At 37.9% G+C, this 22,583-nt stretch overlaps 1 protein-coding gene across 1 annotated transcript in view; it reads right to left on the reverse strand.

Moving 5' to 3' along the window:
- The window catches only part of SEL1L (SEL1L ERAD E3 ligase adaptor subunit), a 41,207-nt gene that overhangs the window by 13,914 nt on the left and 4,710 nt on the right, over nt 1-22,583 (reverse strand). The window contains exons 4-16 of the mRNA XM_009280937.2: nt 15,357-15,394; nt 14,774-14,996; nt 11,021-11,188; nt 10,370-10,475; nt 8,456-8,618; nt 6,186-6,239; nt 6,046-6,105; nt 5,340-5,421; nt 4,865-5,019; nt 4,024-4,080; nt 2,934-3,002; nt 1,553-1,630; nt 302-364 (exon numbers count right to left, since the gene is read on the reverse strand). Coding sequence (XP_009279212.1) covers nt 302-364; nt 1,553-1,630; nt 2,934-3,002; nt 4,024-4,080; nt 4,865-5,019; nt 5,340-5,421; nt 6,046-6,105; nt 6,186-6,239; nt 8,456-8,618; nt 10,370-10,475; nt 11,021-11,188; nt 14,774-14,996; nt 15,357-15,394 — 1,316 coding nt within the window. The remainder of the gene's footprint in view (nt 1-301; nt 365-1,552; nt 1,631-2,933; nt 3,003-4,023; nt 4,081-4,864; nt 5,020-5,339; nt 5,422-6,045; nt 6,106-6,185; nt 6,240-8,455; nt 8,619-10,369; nt 10,476-11,020; nt 11,189-14,773; nt 14,997-15,356; nt 15,395-22,583) is intronic.

A 22,583-nucleotide genomic window follows, 5' to 3' on the forward strand; every position in this document is an offset into this window, starting at 1 on the left:
TTTTATTTCACAAGAAAATTAGAGCCAAGTTCAAAACTCCTACCAAAAATTTACACTGCTATGCATTTCTAATAGCTTCAGCAACATTTTCAAACTTAGAGAGAACTCAGCATGTTTCACAGCTGCTAACTCCACAGTGAGGTTTTTTTATATTACGTATTTCCTCATGGAGCTTTCAGTGTAACAGAAATCTTCACAATTAAGTCTTCTACAGTACTTCCCTCCAGAGAAAAAAAAGTTTGTTGACAACAAGAAGTTACACAATCACCTATGATTACAAAGACGACTGTCAAAAGCTTACCACTGGAACACCTCTTCCGTAAAGGTAAGCCATTCCTAATCCACTCTGTCCAACTGGATTACCCTGAAAACACAAGAAAACAATTCTGCAAAGAAAGGCAAAACCTGCAGCTATGTCTTTCAGATTTGGTATGTCTGACATCACTAAAACAAGTAGTGCTTAAGATAAATTTGCTTTGTAACTTTGCTCCTAGTAAGTAATAGTTATTTAGGGAGAAAATAGCATCTTTGGTAACTTTTGTTCAGTAACTACACAGGTGATTAACAGGGAAAAAAGCTTTCAACACTAGTTTTGACAATCTACTGTGCACTTTCAGCGTCACATGAGATTTAGAACCCACACCCACAGAAAGGTGGGGCATTAATAGCTTATTCGTCTTTAGTTTTTCCAAGTTTGAGATGTTCTGGATCCTACAGAAGTTCCCAAAACAACTACAGGAACTCTGAGAATCTGCCTTAATTTAAGGGCGGATTGGTGGCTGTCTTGTGGGCTGCATTACTGACCACTGTGCCCGCAAAAGTATGCGTTATGGTGTTCCTTCAATGCCAGGACAGGCAGCGGGGCACACTGGAAACCTTCAGTGAATGTAGGAAATGAGCAAGTTGAGAGATCCTTACTCTAGGACAGAGGTTTAGAACAGCAATCTAATTGTGGAATGCAAGAACCATGAAGACAGTTATCTTACAACAGTCCCTTCAAAACTTCATCTACTGTGTTTCACGTGCTAAACATCTTTCCTGGAGGACTATTTATGCTTTAATGGTACAAATGCTACCATAAGGGATAGGTCAAAGACAGACACAAGGGATTAACAGCCAAAAACCAAACACTCCAATGAGATGAGAGGTGTAAACCCAAAACCATTATCTATTCACTGACCACAAAACAGAACCAAAATAACATAGTATCAGTGCACTGTAGATTTCTGTGACAACACAACTTTGGATTAATGAAAATTAACACTTAACAGAATTGCAGGCTATTTAAGTGGACAGTATTTCATACTGATGCTATCATTCATGAGAGTTAGACTCCTTCTGTTGAACACAGCTTCATGAAGCACCATGACCAGAACTGGAGGCAGTTTCCAACATCTTACACAAGCAGGATTTAATTACGGGCTAATCTGGGACAGAAGTTGGGAGTAGGTATATGGACATGGAAGTGCACAAAAAGAAGCATTTCCAGCGTTTCCGAGCTAATCAACTTTTTAGTGCATATGCGGTATTTCTAGCTTACAGATAATCATACCATATCAGCAGCTTTCTTGAAATACTGAAGAGCTGTTTCATTGCTCTGAGGTACAACATCACTTCCTTCTGAGTACATCTGAAGGAGAAGGGCGTTATTGAAAAACAGCTGAAGAAGTCAGTTTAGCATGGAGATCATGAAGCATCTTCACTTTGCATATGAGAGGGAGTCTATTGTACTATTAGACTATTCTGACTATTGCATTACTGAATAATCATTAAAGAACTTGCCCTGAAGCAGAAAACATCTCTATGCTGTAAAATTCAGATTCAGAGAGTTTAACTTTCTAATGGAGAATGAACTGCCCATAAAATTAAAAAGTTTTCATGAAAACACCCTTCATTTTTGAGTTCTACCAATGTGCAGTGAAGAACACATAATCAGGCAAGCCTTGTGCGACTAGTGGAAGTCAAACTATATTGGCAGTTAAAATACTTCTTGAAAACAGAGCAAAAATTGGTTACTAAACCCTGTTCATTTCAGCATTTATTAGACAGAAAACACTCAAGCAGTAGAGAAAGCAGGAACCTGCTATTTCTCCTGTCAGGTGCCTTGACCAGCACATTATGCTATGTTTTTCATGCTCTGAGGACATGAATTTTGCATCCTCTACTGCAGTGACAGGCTGAAAAAGATGAGCTACAGCTGCTGCTTATTGCAGCCTAACCTTAGAGGGTACTCAAATGGAGTAATAAGGATTTAGCTCCTCACAGGGTGAAGGTAGTCTGCACCACAGATCTCAGGCAAGTGACCTAAATACCTTTCTAAGCAGTAACACATTAACATCACCAATAGCAGCTTGTCAACCGTGCTTTAGATTAAAAAAGGACTTAAATCTGAGAAAACTGATCCAATGGCCCACCTTGCAGATAGACTCAGGCTTTGGTTCAGAGTAGATGCAGACCTATTGGCAACTCTGACTCAGATGCCTCAGTTCTCTACACAGAATAAGAACACAGATGTCTTTCCCCTTTTCTTCCTGAACTTAGTATTTCCCACTAGGCAAAATTTTGAGAAGCCTAGCTTTTCCCCACACACTGTATAGAAGAGCATAGTGGCCTACTCTGAGTTTTGAACTCCACCACAGAAAAAGGACATTTAGGTATTTAACTATTTAATTTTTAAAAAAAATCTAGTTCAAGTACTATTTAGAAAAAAACAAAAGCTCCTAAAGTGAAGGAGCAAGTAGAAAATTTAGACTAGACATAATAGACTACGACACTCAAATCTTGCAGGACAATTCAAAACAGTAGCAAAACAGAAGTACTTAGATTCCAGCATTCAAGTTTTATACTGCCTGGTATCAGAAAGTAGGAAGTATTTGTTATTTTTCATTGAAAGGCAGTCAATTTACTTACTTTTGGGAGTGTTCATATCTTACCTTTCCTAGAAAGGCCATGGCATGTGAATTGCCAGCATTAGCTGCTTGATTGAAGTACTCAAATGCTCGCTGCAGGGAAGAAAACAAGTATTTTAGCAATCACGACTATGATTTGAGTACCTTGCAAACAGATCAGAGGTGAGTAGGTTGTTTGCCAAGTTACCAGGTTCTTCTGGGGATAAGAGTTATCAATCCCACCTAATTTAATATATGTAACAGGGTTCCCCACTTATAATCGGAATATTGAGTAGCAATCCCTCTCAGTGTATTCCAAAAAGCAGAGGAAAAAAAAAAAATACTACAACTGCTACTATGCACAAGCTACACAGGTAAATCTTACTTCCTTATTGTACCTCCAAACCCTGTTTAGAAGGGGAGATCTGCCAGTTCCTATTCCAGTTTTACACAGAGCTTGGTTATATTTATTCTGACCACTCGATATCATCTCTGAACCCTTACAGAGCAGTCATTTTAAGGTATTTTAAATGTGATGATGATTAAATAATTTCTGGTTGGTAGCTGAGTCTGAAATAATCCTCAGGACTGTGCAGCCTCAGCTCTCCGTTTTTTCAATGCATACTTTAAGAACAGGTTAGCTATTTTAACTTCTATAAGCAGTAGCTAGGTTGGCTTACATCAGCAGAAGTTCTATTTTCTATGCACACTTAATATCCTTAGTATTGAAAGTTGCACTGTTTTTGTTGTCTGTTTTGTCTACAGAAGCAAAATATTTTTGCAAGCCACAAACTAGGCTATGATCACCAATGCATGCACAGTGCATCCTGAAGACTCTACATGTACAAAAGCTCAGCCAGTTTCAAGTACTACTTAATGAAAACCTGGTCTTTGTTTTTGACCTCATTTCTAAGATGATTAGTCTTAAACTAATTGTGTAAGAAAATCAGCTCCATGTACTAGTCACATAAAGATCAAGTTTTACTGAATTAATTCAGTTTTATTGAACAAGACTACTGAAGTCGTTAAATACTTTATGGTGGTACTTAAACACTTTTGCTTCACTGTGGTCTCAGCTATATTTTCTTCCCCTCTGCTAAATACAGTATGCATCAGAGATATACAGAAAGGGTACCTGATGATTTTGCTCTACTCCTCTTCCTCCGTGCAAGTGCAACTGTCCAAGGCCAACCTAAAAATAAATTTTACGCTGCAAATAAGTCACTTTTCCATAGGGACTTTCTTTTCCTAGTAATACAGATACCAGTGAGCTAATTACATGCACAAAGACAGACCTAATTACATGCACAAAGACAGACCATATCAGAGTTAAAGATGCCACAAAGTCTGAAGGCACAGATTAGCTTCAGTAACTACAGTACAGTCCTATTTTTTCACATTAGTCTAAGCAGAAATTTATCCTAGATAAAAGTGACATGACTGTCCTAGATACAAAATAATAATTGTTCATTTGAATTCTGCCTACCTAATTCTTAAGCCATATATGACCAAGTTGAATTGTGACAGTTTGCCTATATTAGTGTCCTCCCCTCCCGCATTGTGTGTAGAAGAGGTCCAGCCTGCAGCATGCAGAAGTCATGTAAGAGCAGAAGCAGCGAGAAACTGAGGTCCCTTGTCAGGGCCAGTTCTTTTGATCAAGGCTTCCTCCACAACATCTAAAGCTATCCTTAAACTACTCTGGCTGGTTCCAGTGCAAGCGAAGATCCTCTTTCCTAAGATACTAAAGTTGTAATGTTTTGGACTTATTTTCCACAAAAATTTGCATTTTCTGTTCAAGTTCTACCTTAAACACACTAAAATATAATACTCTTCTCATAGAAGCTAATCAGGAAATAGCAACCAGGTTGATTTAGGAGGAAGAGAAAACTAAAGCTCCAATGTCTTTCCACATTTCATAAAGCTGATCCTGTAATTCTGGAAAACCTCTGCATGCCATCAGGTGAACTTAATCTTACCTGTGCTTGTACATCTCCTTTCTCTGCTAAAAACTGATAATACTGAATCAAGTCTTCTTCTAGCATCCCACTTGCCATTCCTGGATTTTCTACTTCATCTGCTAAGCGAATTCGCTGAACCACTGTGCCACCAGTCAAAGAAATGTCACTAGCAACTGGAAAACAGATAAGAGAAATTTTCAGACAGTTTTGTCCAATACAAATATTACACTGCAACTTAGTAAAAACAGATCTCTACATAGCTTCAAACTGTTACTCAGAGAGAATGAATTGACACTCTAAGAATTAAAGACATTTCAATAGATAGAGATAAAAATAGCATATCATGATTCAGAGCCAAACAGATAACTTGTTTAATAGCAAGGATTCTTTATTTTTATACTATTAGTGTTGATAGTACTTCTAGTATCTTCTAGGTGAATGATATAGAAATACATAGAAAGTCAAGAACATTAGCCTAGTAAAAGGTTTTTACCGTGATTAGCTACAAGTCGGTAGTGAGTGAGAGCAGATTCACAACTTTGAAGGACTCCTATCCCAGCCCAGTACCTGTAACCCTAGAAAGGAAAATACAAAAATATGGGACTATTGGTTATTTGACAACATACCGCTTGCCAGGTTACAAACTTTTTTTTCACATTACTTGAGCAAGATTTGACAAGACAATGGGCAAAACAAAGGCCACAAGTCCATTGTGCCTGCATTAGTAGCAAGTGACTGATACCATTAAAGGTTAAGCGTAGCCAATATACTTCAGATATTACTCAGGAAAAAGCAAGTAAGCAGAGTGATACTTATGGGTGAAAACCTAAAGCCTTTTACTTACACATGTTGCACTTTATTTGTCTTAAATCTCACAATACTGATTAAAGCGGCATCTTCTGTACAGATCTCTGGCTTTCACAGTTCTCATTAGCCTATAAAAATTAAGTCTGACACTTCTGCTTTAAGTCAAGAGATGTAAACATGGTCCATCTAAATTCATAGTGGTATACAGCTTAAAATGAGCAGACTTTTCCTTAAGTTAACAAGGAATAATGGGGAAGATACTATTGCCCACCCAATGCATGCCTGATGATCTAATATTTGGACAGTGTATTCAAATGAATGCAAATCTTACATTAAAAATTCAAGAGTACAAAAAAGTTCTTGCATGTGTAGTTATTAACTATCTTACTTACCAAGATCATATGGGCGATCAGATTTCCTCCTAAAGCTCCAAAAGTGTAATACACCAGGGCCTTAAAACAAAATCATTGGTTATTTAACATCTGCCTCCAAGACAAAATACAGGAGCACACACTGAAGATTTCTAAGTTACCTTAGCTTGACTAGAATTGACTCCTAGACCAGATGCATATAGAAATCCAAGAGCCTAGAAATAAAATAAAGTTTGTCAGCACATCCTTTGAAAAATCCAAGATCAGTTTTCCTGGAATACATAAATATAAAGAAGTCAAACAACAATTCAAAGCTGCAAAGAATATGCCAAGCTCTACCTTCACTTTGCTACCTCCTGTATCTAAAAGGGGCGGGGAAGGGCCTAAAGTATGATGTTTCTAAATTATTCAGTTGCCTAGGACGCTAACATAAATACATCTCGCCAGAATTCAGTCTAGTGGATTGAATGCAAGGAAGAAACTACTACTTCCCTGAATGCCCAATGTAGATCCAAAAGTCCTGAACAGTAAACATATCCCAGTTTAAAGACCCTCAAGTAAAGATGAGCAGTATCTGTCAGGTTATTCATGTATCCTATTTGTCTCATACACCAGTGCAAACATACACGAACCATGACCTTCTCTAGAAGAGTCTTACTGTTTGATTTACTGTCTAACAGATCCTATGAAATTACTATTTTGCATCTGTTCTGCAATGGGTTAGTTGCATTTATGACTATGCACAGAGCTGTTTGGCTGAGGTTTTTTCGAAAGTTATTTTTATTCTTAAAATTTACATAATTACTGCTCTATCTGTAACACCTGTTACAGCTGTGTGGCTCAGAGGAGAGCCAGCACAGAAGATAACAGAGTGTGTGTGTGTGTGTGTGTGTGTGTATATATATATATAAAAAGGTGTCTATATTTCACAGTGTGCTAAGACTATTCTAGGCAATTCTGAAAGCACACACACACACACACACACACACACACACACACACACACACACACACACACACACACACACACACACACACACACACACACACACACACACACACACACACACACACACACACACACACACACACACACACACACACACACACACACACACACACACACACACACACACACACACACACACACACACACACACACACACACACACACACACACACACACACACACACACACACACACACACACACACACACACACACACACACACACACACACACACACACACACACACACACACACACACACACACACACACACACACACACACACACACACACACACACACACACACACACACACACACACACACACACACACAAAAAAAAGTCACCTCACGCTGACAGTATTGAATTCTAGACCAATAAAAGTCAAGGTCTTCATTGAGATATAAAGTCTCTAGAGAAAACATGTTCCTGCTTTCTATGGTAAATCAGCACTCCAACATTAAACAGGGAACAGCAGGAGACTTGGTAGCCAAAGAGGTAAAAGAAACTAGGTAATTCCTAAAGAAGCTGACACTTCCAAAACAAGAGAGAACTAAACAATAAGTATATGCAGATATTGAGACATTAATTGATAACACCCACATTTTATGACATTAAATGTGAACAATTACATATGAACAATTCTGAACATGGACAAAGTGAGTCCCATTGCACTAAACAGCTGTCAAGATTCCTAGGAGTTTGTAACTTCCTACATTTTGTGTGTGTGTGCGTGTGTGTACACACACACACCCATCTCAAAGATAATACTGCAAATGAAAAGCCACAACATCCCACACAAACCACAAGAAAAAAGTAACAGAGTTTCAGAGAAGATTTGTTGGCTAGAGTCACCTGTATCTACCCGTTTTTTGACTTACATATACAATCTAGTCAGTCATACAACAGATCAGAAATTAAATGAAAAGACCACCACCATACTATATCACTGGTAGTTTAACGCTGTTTTTTTTAAACTCAAAGATAAGACCCGTTTCCATGTGTTTACCCTGAGGGTGCAGGTGCCATTTGTTACTGCACCCTCAGTAATGCCAGCAGCATGCAGAAGCCAGGTAAAGCAGAAGCATTTGGGGGACAATCTTTGAACCAAAGCAAGGCACTGGTAAAATTTAAAAAGGTAAAGGCAATGAGTAGTCAGAATTAGGAAATGCTTAGGCAAGCATTAATAAAATACATTTCCTGAATCAGAGCCTGAACTGAACGTTTTACATCAAGTTTTCAAACAATTTAAAAAAGCAGCACTCCATCTGCTGTCTTTTTTAACCAGGCAACAGACAGCACTTACTGTTCTCATTCTATTCTGGACGCAAGAATAATCTGTTAAACCACCTTAGAATACGTACACTCTATAAAACAAGTTTTTATAGGTTTATAAATTATGTAGAATCTAAGGACATACATACCATTTGTCCTTTAGGAGAACCTTCTTCTGTTAGTTTTTCAAATAGTTCTTTTGATGACTGGATGTTCTGCTTCAGGTAATCCCCAAACAACAAAGCATAAGACACTTTCTCCATTGCCTTGGTATGATTCATGTCAGCTGCTTTCAGAAGATATTGATACGCTCTTAAAAGAAAACAATTTCTTAGTCACCTTAAGGCAAAGAAGCAGATTCCATTCATAAACCTGAAGATTCTGGGGAGGTGTTTTGTTCCTCTGTTTTAGCCTCTGTTTTCTACAAATGCATCTACCTACAGTCATTTGTTCCAGCTCCGAATTGTCAATCTATGCAACAACTCATATGATTTAGCTAATGGACAAACTGGATTTTAATATTCACTCTACTCCATATGCAAAGCACTATGTATTTCCTCCCCATAAGATATAAGAGAAGTTTAAGGTCAAACGATCACATTTTTGTAACAACAATTTTAAGTCCTGTACTAGGTATCTAGTAGGACCACTACTCTGACAGCTTCACAGATCACAAGAGAAAAGAGAAGCCTGAAAGACCATGGAGTCTCTTTGATTTGTTTAGTACAAAATCATTCCAGCGAACACACTAAGTGTTGGGTCCAATACAACTGCATACATGATCAATTTTGTGATGAAACAGTCATGCTAACAATGAGAAAGTTCTCTGGAAACTCCCCTTTCTATTTCAGCCTCAGAACTTATAGTAGTCCTCCTAAGTAATTTCACAGCAGCTGGTTTCACAGCAATTTAAAAAACTGTAACCTTAAACATCGTAACACAGTACTGTCAAGCATGCTTCAGCTTGATGCCTCATGGGACTTTTGATAGCATTCCAAGATTTTTCTTTACCTCTCCTCTTTTCTATTCTCAGACTTCTCTTTCTTTACAAGAGGCTGAGGCACACCTGGTTCCTCACATAATTTCATCTTCTAAGAAAGTGTAAGGTGTTCAAGAGAACTAAGTTCTAACGTTGTTTTACAGTTCCTACACTATTTTATACAAAAGAATACTAGTCAGAGTCTAACAGATACTGTCTCCCTTTGTCTTTGCCAAGGTGCGGTGGACAACCTCTAGCTGTGCTTCAGTTTCCCTGATACATAAAGTAGAAATATGCTCCCTTATCTCCACAAGGAAGTTTAACATGGTCATAGTGCTCACATAATAATCAGCAGCCTGAAGTCACCACTTACTGATGAAGTTGTCAACATGAGTACCAGGGAGTTTAAATTAACATAGCTATTCTTAATTATAGTGGTAAGCTGACAACTATTTAATCAGTAATTGGATATATACAGAGTAGAGAGTAAACAGACCAGAATGAACACAACACACATTTTTTTTTGTTTCATCTACAAGCATTACCCTTTTCTCTCATACAATGTTAATTATTAGAGTTTTAACAATTCGCTGAGATTAAGTTTAATATTATTTTTATGGTGACTGAAAATATCAGAAAGCAAGAACAAAAGCAGAGCAGGACAAGAAGTGCTGGTTCTTCCCACTTGATCTCTGAAGCAGAATGAGAACCAGATTGTAAGAAACATTTGAGAAAGGACAATTATCTTGTATCACACTCTCAGTTTTTTTCCGGGCAGTTGCCACGTATAAATTGTAGCTAGAGAACTGCAGTACCATCTTGCATTAAGTCAATGTTTTGATGATATCCACTCTTCAGAAATTAATCTTCTACAATTTTAGTGGATTTAGAGGAAAGGAGGCATAAATTTGTTTTTCCGAATATCCTGAAATTACTATTTATTTTCAGCACTATCACTGCATAGTTTGATGCTAAGTCCAATAAAGTGCAAAGTCCCAGGGCAACTCATTCAAGTTACTTTTCAGTTAAGCCAGTGATCAGCCATTTCATCCTTCTCTTGTGGGGGTGGAAGAGGTAGACTTACTCTTTCTTCTGAGCCTTTTTACTGCTTTCATTAAGGATTTTCATCCCAGTCTGATAAACATCCTCAGCTTCTTGCATCTGCCTTCTCTTATTAGACTGCTCTTCAGCTAAAAAAAGAAGAGTACATTAAGAGCTCCAATTACACAGCTCAAGACTATTCTCTCAAAATTCCTATTGGTTCTAAAGGGAAAATACAGCCAGAAATATGTTTCTGAAGACCAATAAACAACCCAAGTGAATACAAAAAGCTGTCTAAAGGAGGTGTTGGATATCTTGGTAGACAGTTTCTTCTCATGTCATGTCTCTCATGTATGAGTTTGCTGTTAAAATATTCTTTTCATTGCTCCAAAGCAAGCTGTGCAAGGAAATGGGAAACACTGTCAAACCTCTATACTCCTACAGCCTCAGAAACTAAGGGTTTTATAGATGCCTCCACTGCAAGATTTCCCAAATAGCTTTGGGAAGTGGCATTTGCATTATAATCTTTTCCATCATGAAAACTTTGCCTTTATAATTACTTGTATATCACAGTATAAAGTTGCCATTAATATATGACAGGGACTTCTAGACCCTGAAATAAAGGGCATTAAGAGGACTGAAAACACTAGCTTAAAGCATTCCTTGGACAAGAACAAGACATCAGGTTACTTACTTTCACAGAAGCCCCACTTTTGATCTTTCTTGTAATCATAGGTTGTTGCACACCAAAGCCTGCCATCTTCCCTCCCATCTGCAGTGCACTCTGCATACTCCTTCTCCATAAACAAAAAGGGGAAGTGGCAAGGTTCACCATCTGCAGTGCCTCCAATAGCTGTCAAAACTAAAAATACAAACCCAGGAATTAAGACTGCTTTCCTTTAGTCCACAAATAAAAGTCATCTACTACATATAGGAAAGCACTCCTAGGTTGGTTTTAATTTCTATGAACTGCATTTAATCAAGTTTTCAGTAACATTTCTAATTTACAGAAGCCTGAAAAAGCAATTATTTTTCTAAATAGCACTTGAAAAAAAAATTATTCTTATTTTTAATTAGGAAATGAAACAGAAGGTATGTTTCTTATATTCCTTAGTTCTAAGCAAAGAAAATTTTTTTGTTTAGATTCGAGAAGGCAAGTCTCGATTCCATTTTTATTGCCTACCAAAATAAACAGCCCTTCCTTTCACTTTCTCTTCTTTGCACTCCCTTCCTCATGCAAAAGACTACCCTTGAAGTGCATTCCAGTGCACGTATTCATTTTAGCCCCAGGGTTAGATGTAATCATGACAGAACCACTCACATCACCAAATGTGATACTAAAAGTACCTGAATATAAGCAAAGAGTACACTTAGAACATACAACTGTAAGAAAAGACTTAAATGAAATCACTACAAGTCCAGTCATTTTCTATTGTTGCATATACTGATCTTGAAAACACTATTTCACTTCGCCAATATATTTAAGTTGCATTCAAAGTTACTTTGAACAGCATGATTTATCATTTCTCATGCACTAGAACTTCAAAGGTTACTGATTCCAATATTGCAATATTTTAAAATAAAATCAATCTTCTATGAAGACTAAGAATTATCTTTGTTTTTTGAAAATGAAATTATTTCAGTTAGCCTTTTATAAAGGTTTTTCACTAAGCTAAATCCAGCAGTTGGGTTCAGCTTCTTTTGAAGACATTTGCAAAGTCACGCAATTGAGAATGTCAATTATACGGTGTTTTTTTCAAGTTAAGTTTGTAATTCTTGTGGTTATAGAGAAAGCTAGCTCTTTTTTCTAGGGTCTATAATTGTAAGGCCTAGAGACCATACTAATTTAAAAATTTCATGTTGATTTTTTGAAGCATAAGGAAGTCTCCAGAATTAGTTAGCCTGTTCAAATTGCTCTCCATAATTTGATTCCTTGGCAGATGTTCCACCACACCACTCCAAGTTAATTATCCCATAACACACAAGGAAAAGTGTTATTTTCAGAAACTGCTTTCAAAAATAATGCGTCCAGATGCAATTAGCCCGGAATAATTTTAGACATCTGTTAACCACAGCCTAATGCAGAAACTCATGCTAAGGGTACATATAACTACAACTGATGGGACCTCTTATCACCGTCATTTGAACAAACTCCATGTCCAGGGTATTAACGCTACTTGAGAACTTGAAGTTTTACTTGTATTGTTTAGTACCTTGCCTCCTGTATCGAAAGCAATTGGACATGAACCATTTACACAGTGCTCTGCATGAGAGTTAGCTGTACACTGAAGTTATGAAATTACTCTGCCCCAGTCCTCCCCCTTGCCTTTTTTTAATTCTAAATTCAACCATAATGCTGGTTTTCCCCTCAGATAGTAACATATACTAATCCCTAAAGCAGCACAGCGATGCAATCACAGAATAAAATGCTCACCACAGTTATTTTATCATGTACTTAAAAAATGATAAATGCAAACTGAGGCAAATAGTTTGACAAAAAGTAATTTATCTGAGTAAATTAAGTGTGCAAGTAGCAATTTACCTGTTTTACTATGTCTGAATAAAGTATATGGTGTTTTATCATTATGTTTTGTCCTTATTTACTTATATCTCATCTCGTACGTTATGCTGCAGGAAACCCAAATATAGGTTACTTGTAAGTATTGGTTATATTACTGCAAGATTCCTCCAACTAGGAAAACAAATACAGCAGGAATTGCCAGCTCTGCATAAACTCATGGGCAGTTTTCTCATGGGCAGTTTCAGCAAAATCTGTTAGTATGGAACTTGATTTGTTACAAAAACATACAACACAAAATAAGTAACTATAAAATACCATTTTCTTTACACACAAGACCCCCTCACTAATCAGAGGAGAGCAGGACAACTTCTTTCTTAGAAGGCTAAAAGCCTTAGTAGTACTAATTCTAAATTACTGAAGATGAAATTTTTTTCTGCTCAATATCCTGCAAAATACATGTGGAAACTTGAAGAATATTTTTTTCCATGCAATCTCATGACCATACACAGGAGCCAAACTGTATTTAGAAAAGCTTTAATCTCCCTTAATGCAGTCCTGTCACCAGTAGCTCATTTAAGAGATTTAACATCTGTACTTGAGGTAGATCCCTGTCCTGCTCAGTTAAAAAGTTTGCCAGTAAAGCTGTCCTTTAGTAAGTTTTTTTCCTGCCACAATACAAGTACTTTTCCTTCAGAATTGCTTTTTAAATAAAACCAGTAATCCTTCCATCCACATCGCTTATTTACTTCATAAGAGGTTCCAAAAACTGGGCAAGACTTAAATTTATGGTTTTTGAAAGTCACTTCCAGTACTTTGACAGGTGTAGTTAAAAACCTTAGTTGCCAGGGAGCAAGCCATCTGGTTATACCTTTCTGATGTGAGATTGAAAGTATCTTAAAGTTCACTTTTGAAATAGACTGCACTAAATATGGTGCTTAGCTCACTGTTTCATGGCAGCAAGCTATTTAGTGGATTTTATATACCTTTTTCCTGTACAACACCACACCTATCGACAGCAATACTTAATCCTATTACTGAGTTTTTACAAACTGTACACTAGATCTGTATTAGTAAGGCTTATTAGAAAACACTAAAAGTTAGTATATAAAGAGCTCATTTTCATAACTCCTGCTTTCTTTTGACATTCGAATCCGAGTTGAGAAGATAGACAAATAGTAATATTACCATGTACTATATTTTTTCAGTGAAGTCGAAGATTTACTTCTTATGAACAAGTGAAAAGGAAAAGTCTTTGCTGCATAGGCTACTCAACTGTGTCATCTAGTTGTCATCCACTACTAACTGCAAGTCAAAAAATCATATTAAATTTATATTTTTATTAGTAGTAAAAAAGAAGTACTACAATTTCCTGGGAATTTAGGCACAAGGACATAAGGTTTTACCTACATTTAAAAACTTACTGAAGAAGTTTACATGCAATTTAGATGTTGCCCTAAGGCTCCCAATGCCATCCTAGGAAGCTTGTCTTTGCATCACAATTGTTCCTTCTCTGTCAACTGACTCTCCAGGTAAACAGCCAGCAGGCTGAAACACTGATGCAATTTCTCCTTCGATGGTTGGTATACATACACACAGCATAGTATATGTACTTGAGTCCTATTTGAAGAAATCAGGGCTTTCTCCATTTGATAGTTAAAGCTTTCCAAGAAGAGGGAAACAACAAGAATTATGGAAAACCCTTTCAAATGCATCTAAAAATAACCACTCAGATTTCAATCGCAATACATTTGAAAACTTTTTGATGTTCCTTTCTAATGGAAAAGGCAGCAATTACCATTCCATTCCAGAAAGGTTAAGACACTAGTTATTTCGTATGTTCAAAATTACTATTTGTGTTCATCCAGATGCCAAAGTTACTCAGATGCATCTTTCTTGCCACTTGTTCAAAAGTCTGTGAGCAGTTACCTGGACTCTGTATTTCTGCTTCTTCCAAATCCTTATTTAATAGATTTGACATTTCTAGAGAGTTCAACTCTTCCAGCGAATTCTCTTTTTCCTCCTCTTGACTGTGAAAGTTCTCTGCATCCTCTGATCGAGAGTCTGATTTCCCTGATTCAAGGAAGATCTGACCTGCTACCACTCGAGTTCCTGTGGAATGGTCCTTTACCTGATCCTCTGCAGATAAAGTCTGAAGGAAAGCAGCCACAGAATTTAGAAGATTAAAAACTGAACAGCAGCAGCTGGCAAAAAACCCTGTTACTTTTAAAAGATATGATTAATTAACACACTAAGTTTAAACAGTAGCATCAAAAGTAAGTTGAACTACCTCTATCAGCTCTCATTAAAAAAAAGGGCTTTTTTAAAGAACTGCAAGGGATAGAGTCAAAGGTATAACACAACATTAATTCTTCTGATGCACAGAAGAAATTAATGAGACAGCAAGAGCTACAGAACAGTTTAAAACAGGAATCAAATCATAGTTCTGAATTTCAGACTTTTGCTCTCACTCCACAAGAAAAACAGAATGACTAGAAACTTACTCCCTCACCTTTGACTCCAGTGATTCATCTTGATTTCCCTCTTCATCTAGAAGAGATGTTATAAGTCAGTAAAAAGCTTTTCCATGAGTAATTTTCTCAAAAATAAAAATAAGTTTAGCTATAATATTGTACCATGGTTCTGAAATATTCTAGTATACTAAGTTGACTAATGCACTTCAGAAAGACCTTGTTAGTGTTGTCAGGAAGAATCAAATGTTTCACACATGATCCTCTTCTTCCTTAAATTATGCCAACACAACTGTGTGTCCAATACTGGAATAAAGTGTGGATTTCCCCCCCCCCCCCCTTTACCCCAAATCAATCCTCTAGATTATTACTACACACTGAATTGTTCCAGTCCAACTAAACCACTTAAAGAGGTACGCATCAAGTGAAAAGGGCCTATGGAACCTAAGGTTTTTAGTCACCAAATCAGCTTAATATAAAGAGCTTCAGTAGCGACCAGAAAGTTACATTAATACCACTCCAGTTATAATTAAACATTGTTCTTTACAGAATGCCAGTTAATTTTGCCTGACCAGCATATTCAAACCTTTATATAGAGGTCTCTCTTCAGAACTGTGAGAAATTAGTTTGTCTTTAAGATACTGCTCAAGAGCTGCAAGCCTTGTTTAATTGTCATCTTTCTTATCTGAACAGGCTATGATACGATATTTGATTAGAAAGATCGCAAAGATAAGAAATGGTAAAGAAGAAAGGCTACTAGGCAGAGACCTAAAGGAATAGAGGTGAAAAGGAGGGAGATGATAATCAGAAAAGCTTATTTATGACAGTTTTACCATTGTTTTGCAGAATTGTCTCTCTTATTTTCTTTGTTCCTGTAACTTAAATGGGCTACTCACTGTGCTTCGAACAACTTGGTTTGCACTATCACCTTGACTGAAAGCCTCTAAAATTATCACAGCTGGAATGTGACTGTTCCCAGTCATCAGTCTCTGATACCACCTCATATGGGTAAACACCCCCCCCACATTTGAAAGAAGATGCTACAGGCCTCCCTTTCTCTGGTACACAACTCACTTAAACCAAAATAAAAGCTCAAAATATAAACAGATGACTAAGCAAAGCTGCCACTAACTCCTACTACATTTAGAAATACCCCCTTCTGAGACTCTGGGGTGTGTAATGCCCTATAGCAGTGGTAAGGCATTGACAGGCTGGAGACCCGCGCTATGACTAGAAATGGTACCTAAACTGATAGAAGTTAATGCCCTGTACATGAGATACACCATTTAGTATGTTATGGTTAGCTATTAAAGACTACCTGCAGAAATACTGAATGCCAGCAAAACTCTACAAAAGTTTACAGAACTCTGCTGACTTTCTGTAAGCATTTGGCAGCAAACAAAACTTGCGTACTTTTCATCCTCATGCAAGTGAAGTGTCTTACAGAGACAAATCATCTCTGAAGTGACAAACTATAAACATGACAGTATCGGTTCATCTTTCAAAGACTATTACTGTAACACAGCAACTGTGGGTATTTGCAAGGAAAGGGCTAATCTTGGAAGCCAGATTCCAGAAAGCGATTTCCACATTGTTGTTTGCAGTATAACCTTTGATTAGAACAAGTAAAAAGATGAGGATCAACTTTAAGCTGTAACAGCATAACAAAAACCAAGAAAAAACGCTAAGACTTAAGTAAAGCTGCAAACTAAGGTGACAAGAAGTTTGAGAGTGCAACTGAGACAAATAGATAATAGTCTGTTGAGCATACTGAAGAGGATGTAAAGCTCAAAAAGTTTGCCAGCAGACACAGGATTTAAAAGGATCTAGAACAGTCGGTGCGGGTAAGCAGCTGTACCCTACAGGTCCAAAAATGAAAGCATGTAGAGCCCTTCAGAAAGACTAGTGGAGACAGCAAAGAGCACTCCAGATGAAACAGATCCTGCAAGTAGCAACCGAGACAGCATAAGAACAAACACCAAAAGAGGCATAAGAAAAAACAAGGCTAGCTGCATTTTTGGCAGAGACCACAGTGCTTACCAGCTTGAGGAATCTAACAGATAAGGCTGATTGTGCTAAGTCATAAGAAGTTCTACCACTGAACTTCAACACTTCAGATCACCACGTAACAGTTGGTTTTCAAATACAGTAAAAGTAAGTATGCATTTAGGATACTTGCTGGTCCTTTCTATTTTGAAACTATGAGACAAATTTGAAGTTACCATGTTTCCCACAGATTACATTCTACTATCCTAAATAATTTTGATCTAAAACCAAATGCCACCCCTACAACTTCAAACTCCAGAGCTTGTCAAGAGATTCAGACATGCTTCTGGAGCGGGGGGAAACTAAGACAGGGTTAACCTACCCAGTAGCTTGTATGTTGCTATTAATACATACAAAGGACTTATACAGTACCTGTTACTGCAGTAACAAACATCATGTTATAAATAACAGCTATACCAGCTAGGGTGTTTGTTTTTGTCTGCTCAAAGTCAGCCTATATGCCTGACAGCACTAGACCATGCTAGCTTTTCGGTGAAGGCTTTACTAACTGATTTCAGTTTGTGGAAGGTTGACTTTACAACAAAAGACCAGACAAGGTCAAATATAAATAGGGTATATTATCTATGCACACGTATCAAAACAATTTTACTGTAACTTCATATGCAAAGCAAAAGATTTACTAAATTGAAAGGCAAGAGACATCTGAGCAACATGAGATAGAGCTCATTAAACATTTGCTCTTCTTCCTTGAAAGTAAATAAACCTATTTCATTTCTATTGCATCATTTAAATTATCTCTGAAGGAACCAGCTTTGTTATTAAGAAGTTGAATAATTGTTTTCAAAACAGTGGTTCCAAAACAGCACTAAAGCAACAACAAAGTATTAGTTTAACTGTTCTTAGCTCTGGGACTTTCTTGCAAGTTAGGCAGATGAGGTTGCAGTGATGACCAATAATGTGAGTAGAGGAGGGATCACTTACAGCCTTGTTATTTCACAGAACTGCTGACTAATATGCACCCGCTACTCATAGAAGTGTGTCTACTTCTAAGAAACAGTTAAGAAAACTATTCTGAAAGTGTTAATGAAAGATCTATGGAAGGTCAAAGTTTGACCTAAGAACAGCTTAACAGCCAAGGCTCAACTACTGAACAAAGTCACAGATGTTATGTTTGTGCACCTGCTTCAGAGATTAAAGCTGATCATTTCGTTTGTTTTCCCACAGTTAAATTAGAAAAGGTAACTAACCTTTTTTTGTTAAATTTGGGTCTGTTACCAAGGCTGCCTAATTCTATAAACCCCTTCTGAAAAGGCCAATTGGAAATTAATCCTACCATTTGTTAAACAAATTAGGGACATGCAATGATATATTAAAAGGAAAAAGTAGGCAAAAACACTTGTGGCTGAAACAGGCAGCTGACAACATTGTACAGAATGTTTCACTTGCAAACAGTGCTGAGCTGTAGACACTGCTGGGTGCTCTCATGCCCAGCTAGGACTCCAGAGCACTTCATACAGCTAAACACTTGTTTCAACCATCCACCACTTCCTATATAATTAAAATCAGCTTTAAAATGTATTCATTTTTCCTCAGTTAGAAAGACCAGTGTTCAATCAGTCTATTTAAATATAGCAAAAGTACTGTGGCAGCCTATGCTAGATAAAAAGATCCTACCGTATGCTGGATAAAGATCCTACCATTTTGTGAGAATTACCATTTTCAAGAGAGCACTATAGAGAGAGGGGTAGAAAAAAGAAGAGCTCTGCAGTGTGATTCAGTGAGAACGTCGTTAGCTTGAGGGAGCCCAACAGTTCCAAAGTTTTGCTGTATTAGAAGAACAAATCAGCTGACAGCCTATAAAGCTAAAGGACTACTACTACCAGACAAGAAATACCATCGATGTTAGAATGGTCACTCACCTTCGGGAAATAGCCAAAAATGCAGTAAATGCAAGCAGTTGGCAGTCTCCCAAAGCTCTGATGAGTGCCCTAACTGATCACTGTAGTCAGTTTTCCTTCCAGTTTTTACCAAGCTTTTCAAGCTTCAAACACTATCACAACAAAGCAACTAGAGTTTGCATGCTCTAGACCAGTGATCTCCAAAGTGGGGATGCAGGAAGAAAATACTTTTTGTACTGTTAATACATCTTTTCTTAATACAGTGTTTATTTCACCTTTATATCATTCTTTTTTCATTTCTGTTTTTGTGCACATTTTATGATGTACTAACATAATCTTAGTACAGTAGTATATACAGGTATTTTTTCCTAAGTTAAACATGTTAATTTTTTTTTTTTTTTTGAGAGAGAAGTGCATGAACAAAAAAGGTTTGGCAATGACTGCTTTAGAGCATCCGTCAGAGATTTTCTGTGGTATTTTTAGTCATTTCTTTCAATGTTCTTTTTGCACAAGTGACTAGGTAGACTTTGAAAGAGAATGCAAACCCTGTTTATCCTATTCTTGCAGGAAAAAAAGGAAATCTTAAGAAAAAAATTACCTCGAATTGCTTCTCATCAATTTTTCAACTGTTAAATTCAGCACAGAAACAGTCTCCATAGCATAGATGCTATTCCTATTACATGAACCTCTAAATTATGCAGTGAGTTAAGCAAAATCCTTAAGTGGCATCTATTCGGCAAGACTAGTATCAAAGTATCCTTGGCAGCAAGTAAATTGTTCCCAGCTACAATCTGTGCAGCGTATTCATTTTAGTGCAACTACAAGATTAAGATATAGGTCAACCCTCACCCTGAATACAAATCTTTTTTCCAGTCTCCTTGCAATTGCTGGCTAACTATTTACAAAACTTACTCTCCAGCAGTTCCTCTGTAGGAACTGAGATTCCCTATCAGGCAATAAGTTTAGGGAATGTTTTTCAGTTAGGTAAGTAAAATCAGAAGGGGCAGGGAAAGCCATTGAGCGCTGCCTTTTGAGAGAATAGGTACAGAAGTTTCCTACAAGTATATGACTGTGCTTGTTTGTCCCACCAGTTAATGAGACAGTATGAAAACCTCCGCCTATTGCTGAAGTTAGCCATGGTAGGTGCAGGACAGTCAGAGGAAGAATCACTTCCTCTCTTCAGGCAGAATGAGAGAATGTCTACCTCTTAGTCTGCAAACAAGGGGAAAAAACCCTAGAGAATCAAATAATATGGGCAACCAGAAAAAAGTAAGAGAAGATGTTTTTCAACATTCTTAATGAATGATCAACAGAAGAAGTAGAAGGCCATCGTTTCTGTGATAAGCAGAAGATAGCCAGCTTTGGCTGGAACACACAGTTACCATTTTTTTAGCTGCTTTTGCTAATTCCCCATAGACTCCTTAATATTCTTTCCCCAGCCCCCAATGTTCAACTTCTTCATAATCTGTATTAATATTATGTCTTTAAAAAAAATAGCGCCCACTTCTTTAGGCCTGAGTTTTCTTGCATTCACCTCAAGTTTTCAATAAATTGATTTAAGCAAAGTTTATGACTACAGAGTTAGGGTTTAAACCTACAGTTAAAGACTCACTACTAAAAAAAATCCTCATTAAAAACATCTTCTGAAGTCAGGAAATATAATACTTGAACCATTTTTACTCATCCTTCTTAAAACCCCTCCCTTCAATGTACTCACATTCCAGATGACTGTTTCCAGACCAGACATTAGGAATGAACAAGTATTCAAGGAAGCATTTAACACACAGTCTCTAGGCTTGTGCCAGACTCTACTACAGAAAGTGGTATTGTTACTGTAAGAAATCAAAACATAGATGAAGTGATGACGACTTATTTTCTTTCAGAATGATTCTTGACAAAAATTGGAGCAAGAAAGGTCTTCCTGTTACGATCTGCTGCCAAGAATCGGACTCCAAACACCCTCTCCTAATTAATTCTGGATATTAATGAACAGTTTTACCTCACAGTAGCGATTTAAGTTTGGCAACAGCTCTTAATCCTTCATGTACTCGACCATGTGCTTTCTCGGGCCTACTAATAGTATTAGTTCAATTGACTCTAAACACATGGTTTTTAAAGGCTGAATTAAGCTATCAGAACTTCAGATTCACAAACACAACTTTGTGATAGTGGAAAAGCAGTCAAGACAGAAGAGTGGCAAGCTAGCACAGCTGCAGATGCACATTTGAACGGCCCTTTATTTTGTCACCTAACTTCCACATACACAACAGATGGTTCATCTGACATGAACAATCTCATCTCACCTTAGCTTTTTTTCTTTATATACACTATTAGCAAGAACACATCATTCAAAGTCTAGGCACATCTCTCTGGCTTCACAGAACTAGTATGTATCTTTTCTACACCTTGGGAAGTGCCCTGCTGGCTTATAACATTACCTACAAAGCTCATATAACTGTGCTTGATATCTAGTCTGAACTCCAGTAACATAACTTTAAATTTCAACTTCCTACTGCATACATGAAAACAAAGCCCAAACCACAGAACTTACCTCTAGAGAAAACGTTAAGTTACTTTCCTGAAATATCATTAACAGCCTAAAAGCACATCCCCAGTAGCACTAGATAAGGCTGTCTATTAAAGGAGTGCTTTCTGGTTTGAGAAACACTGTATAAATAAATGCATTGCACATTCCCTCCACCTGCCCATGGTGGAAAGAAGGGTGTGGGAGGTAGAAACCCCAGGAAAGGAAGTAGATGACAGCATATGAGAAGCACACAAACCCCAAGCTGCATTAAAAAAAAAAAAAAGGCAGAAAAAAAAGTATTATAGCAACATAATGCAGGCCCCAGAAATGCTCTATATATATTTGCGTGATGAAACTGTTCTGATAACACTAACATTAGCATTATCAGCTCCTCAGCAAGAAAATGCGTACTAGGGAGGAAAAAAAAGAGTCTCATTTCGGTTTTGAGCAGAGCAAGCATTACAAAGTAGGCTCCTAACGAGCTGTTTAAAGTCAGGAGCCAGACTAAACAATGTGTTCACCCCCATTAGGCCTACCGGACAGCCCCCCGTGAGGCAACGCCAGCAGGCACAGGGTGAGCAACGGGCCCGCCGCCCCTCGGCGAGCCCGGCTCCGCCACCCCCGCCACTCACGGCCACGCAGCTGACAGGAGCCCGGCTCCCTTCCTCCCTCCCCTCCTCCTCCGAGGACAGAGCTGCCCCCGCGCACCCCAAAGCCCCAGCGAGGACACAGGATCCCCTCCCCCGTTGCCGCCGCCTCCGCGCCCCGCTGCGGGCGCCCGCACCCCACGGCGGCCGCGGCACACCCCCCCCCGCCCGCAGCAGGCCACGGGGGGC

The sequence above is a fragment of the Aptenodytes forsteri genome, unplaced genomic scaffold, assembly GCF_000699145.1.
Source record: "Aptenodytes forsteri isolate BGI_AS27 unplaced genomic scaffold, ASM69914v1 Scaffold193, whole genome shotgun sequence".
Taxonomy (NCBI): Eukaryota; Metazoa; Chordata; class Aves; order Sphenisciformes; family Spheniscidae; genus Aptenodytes; species Aptenodytes forsteri.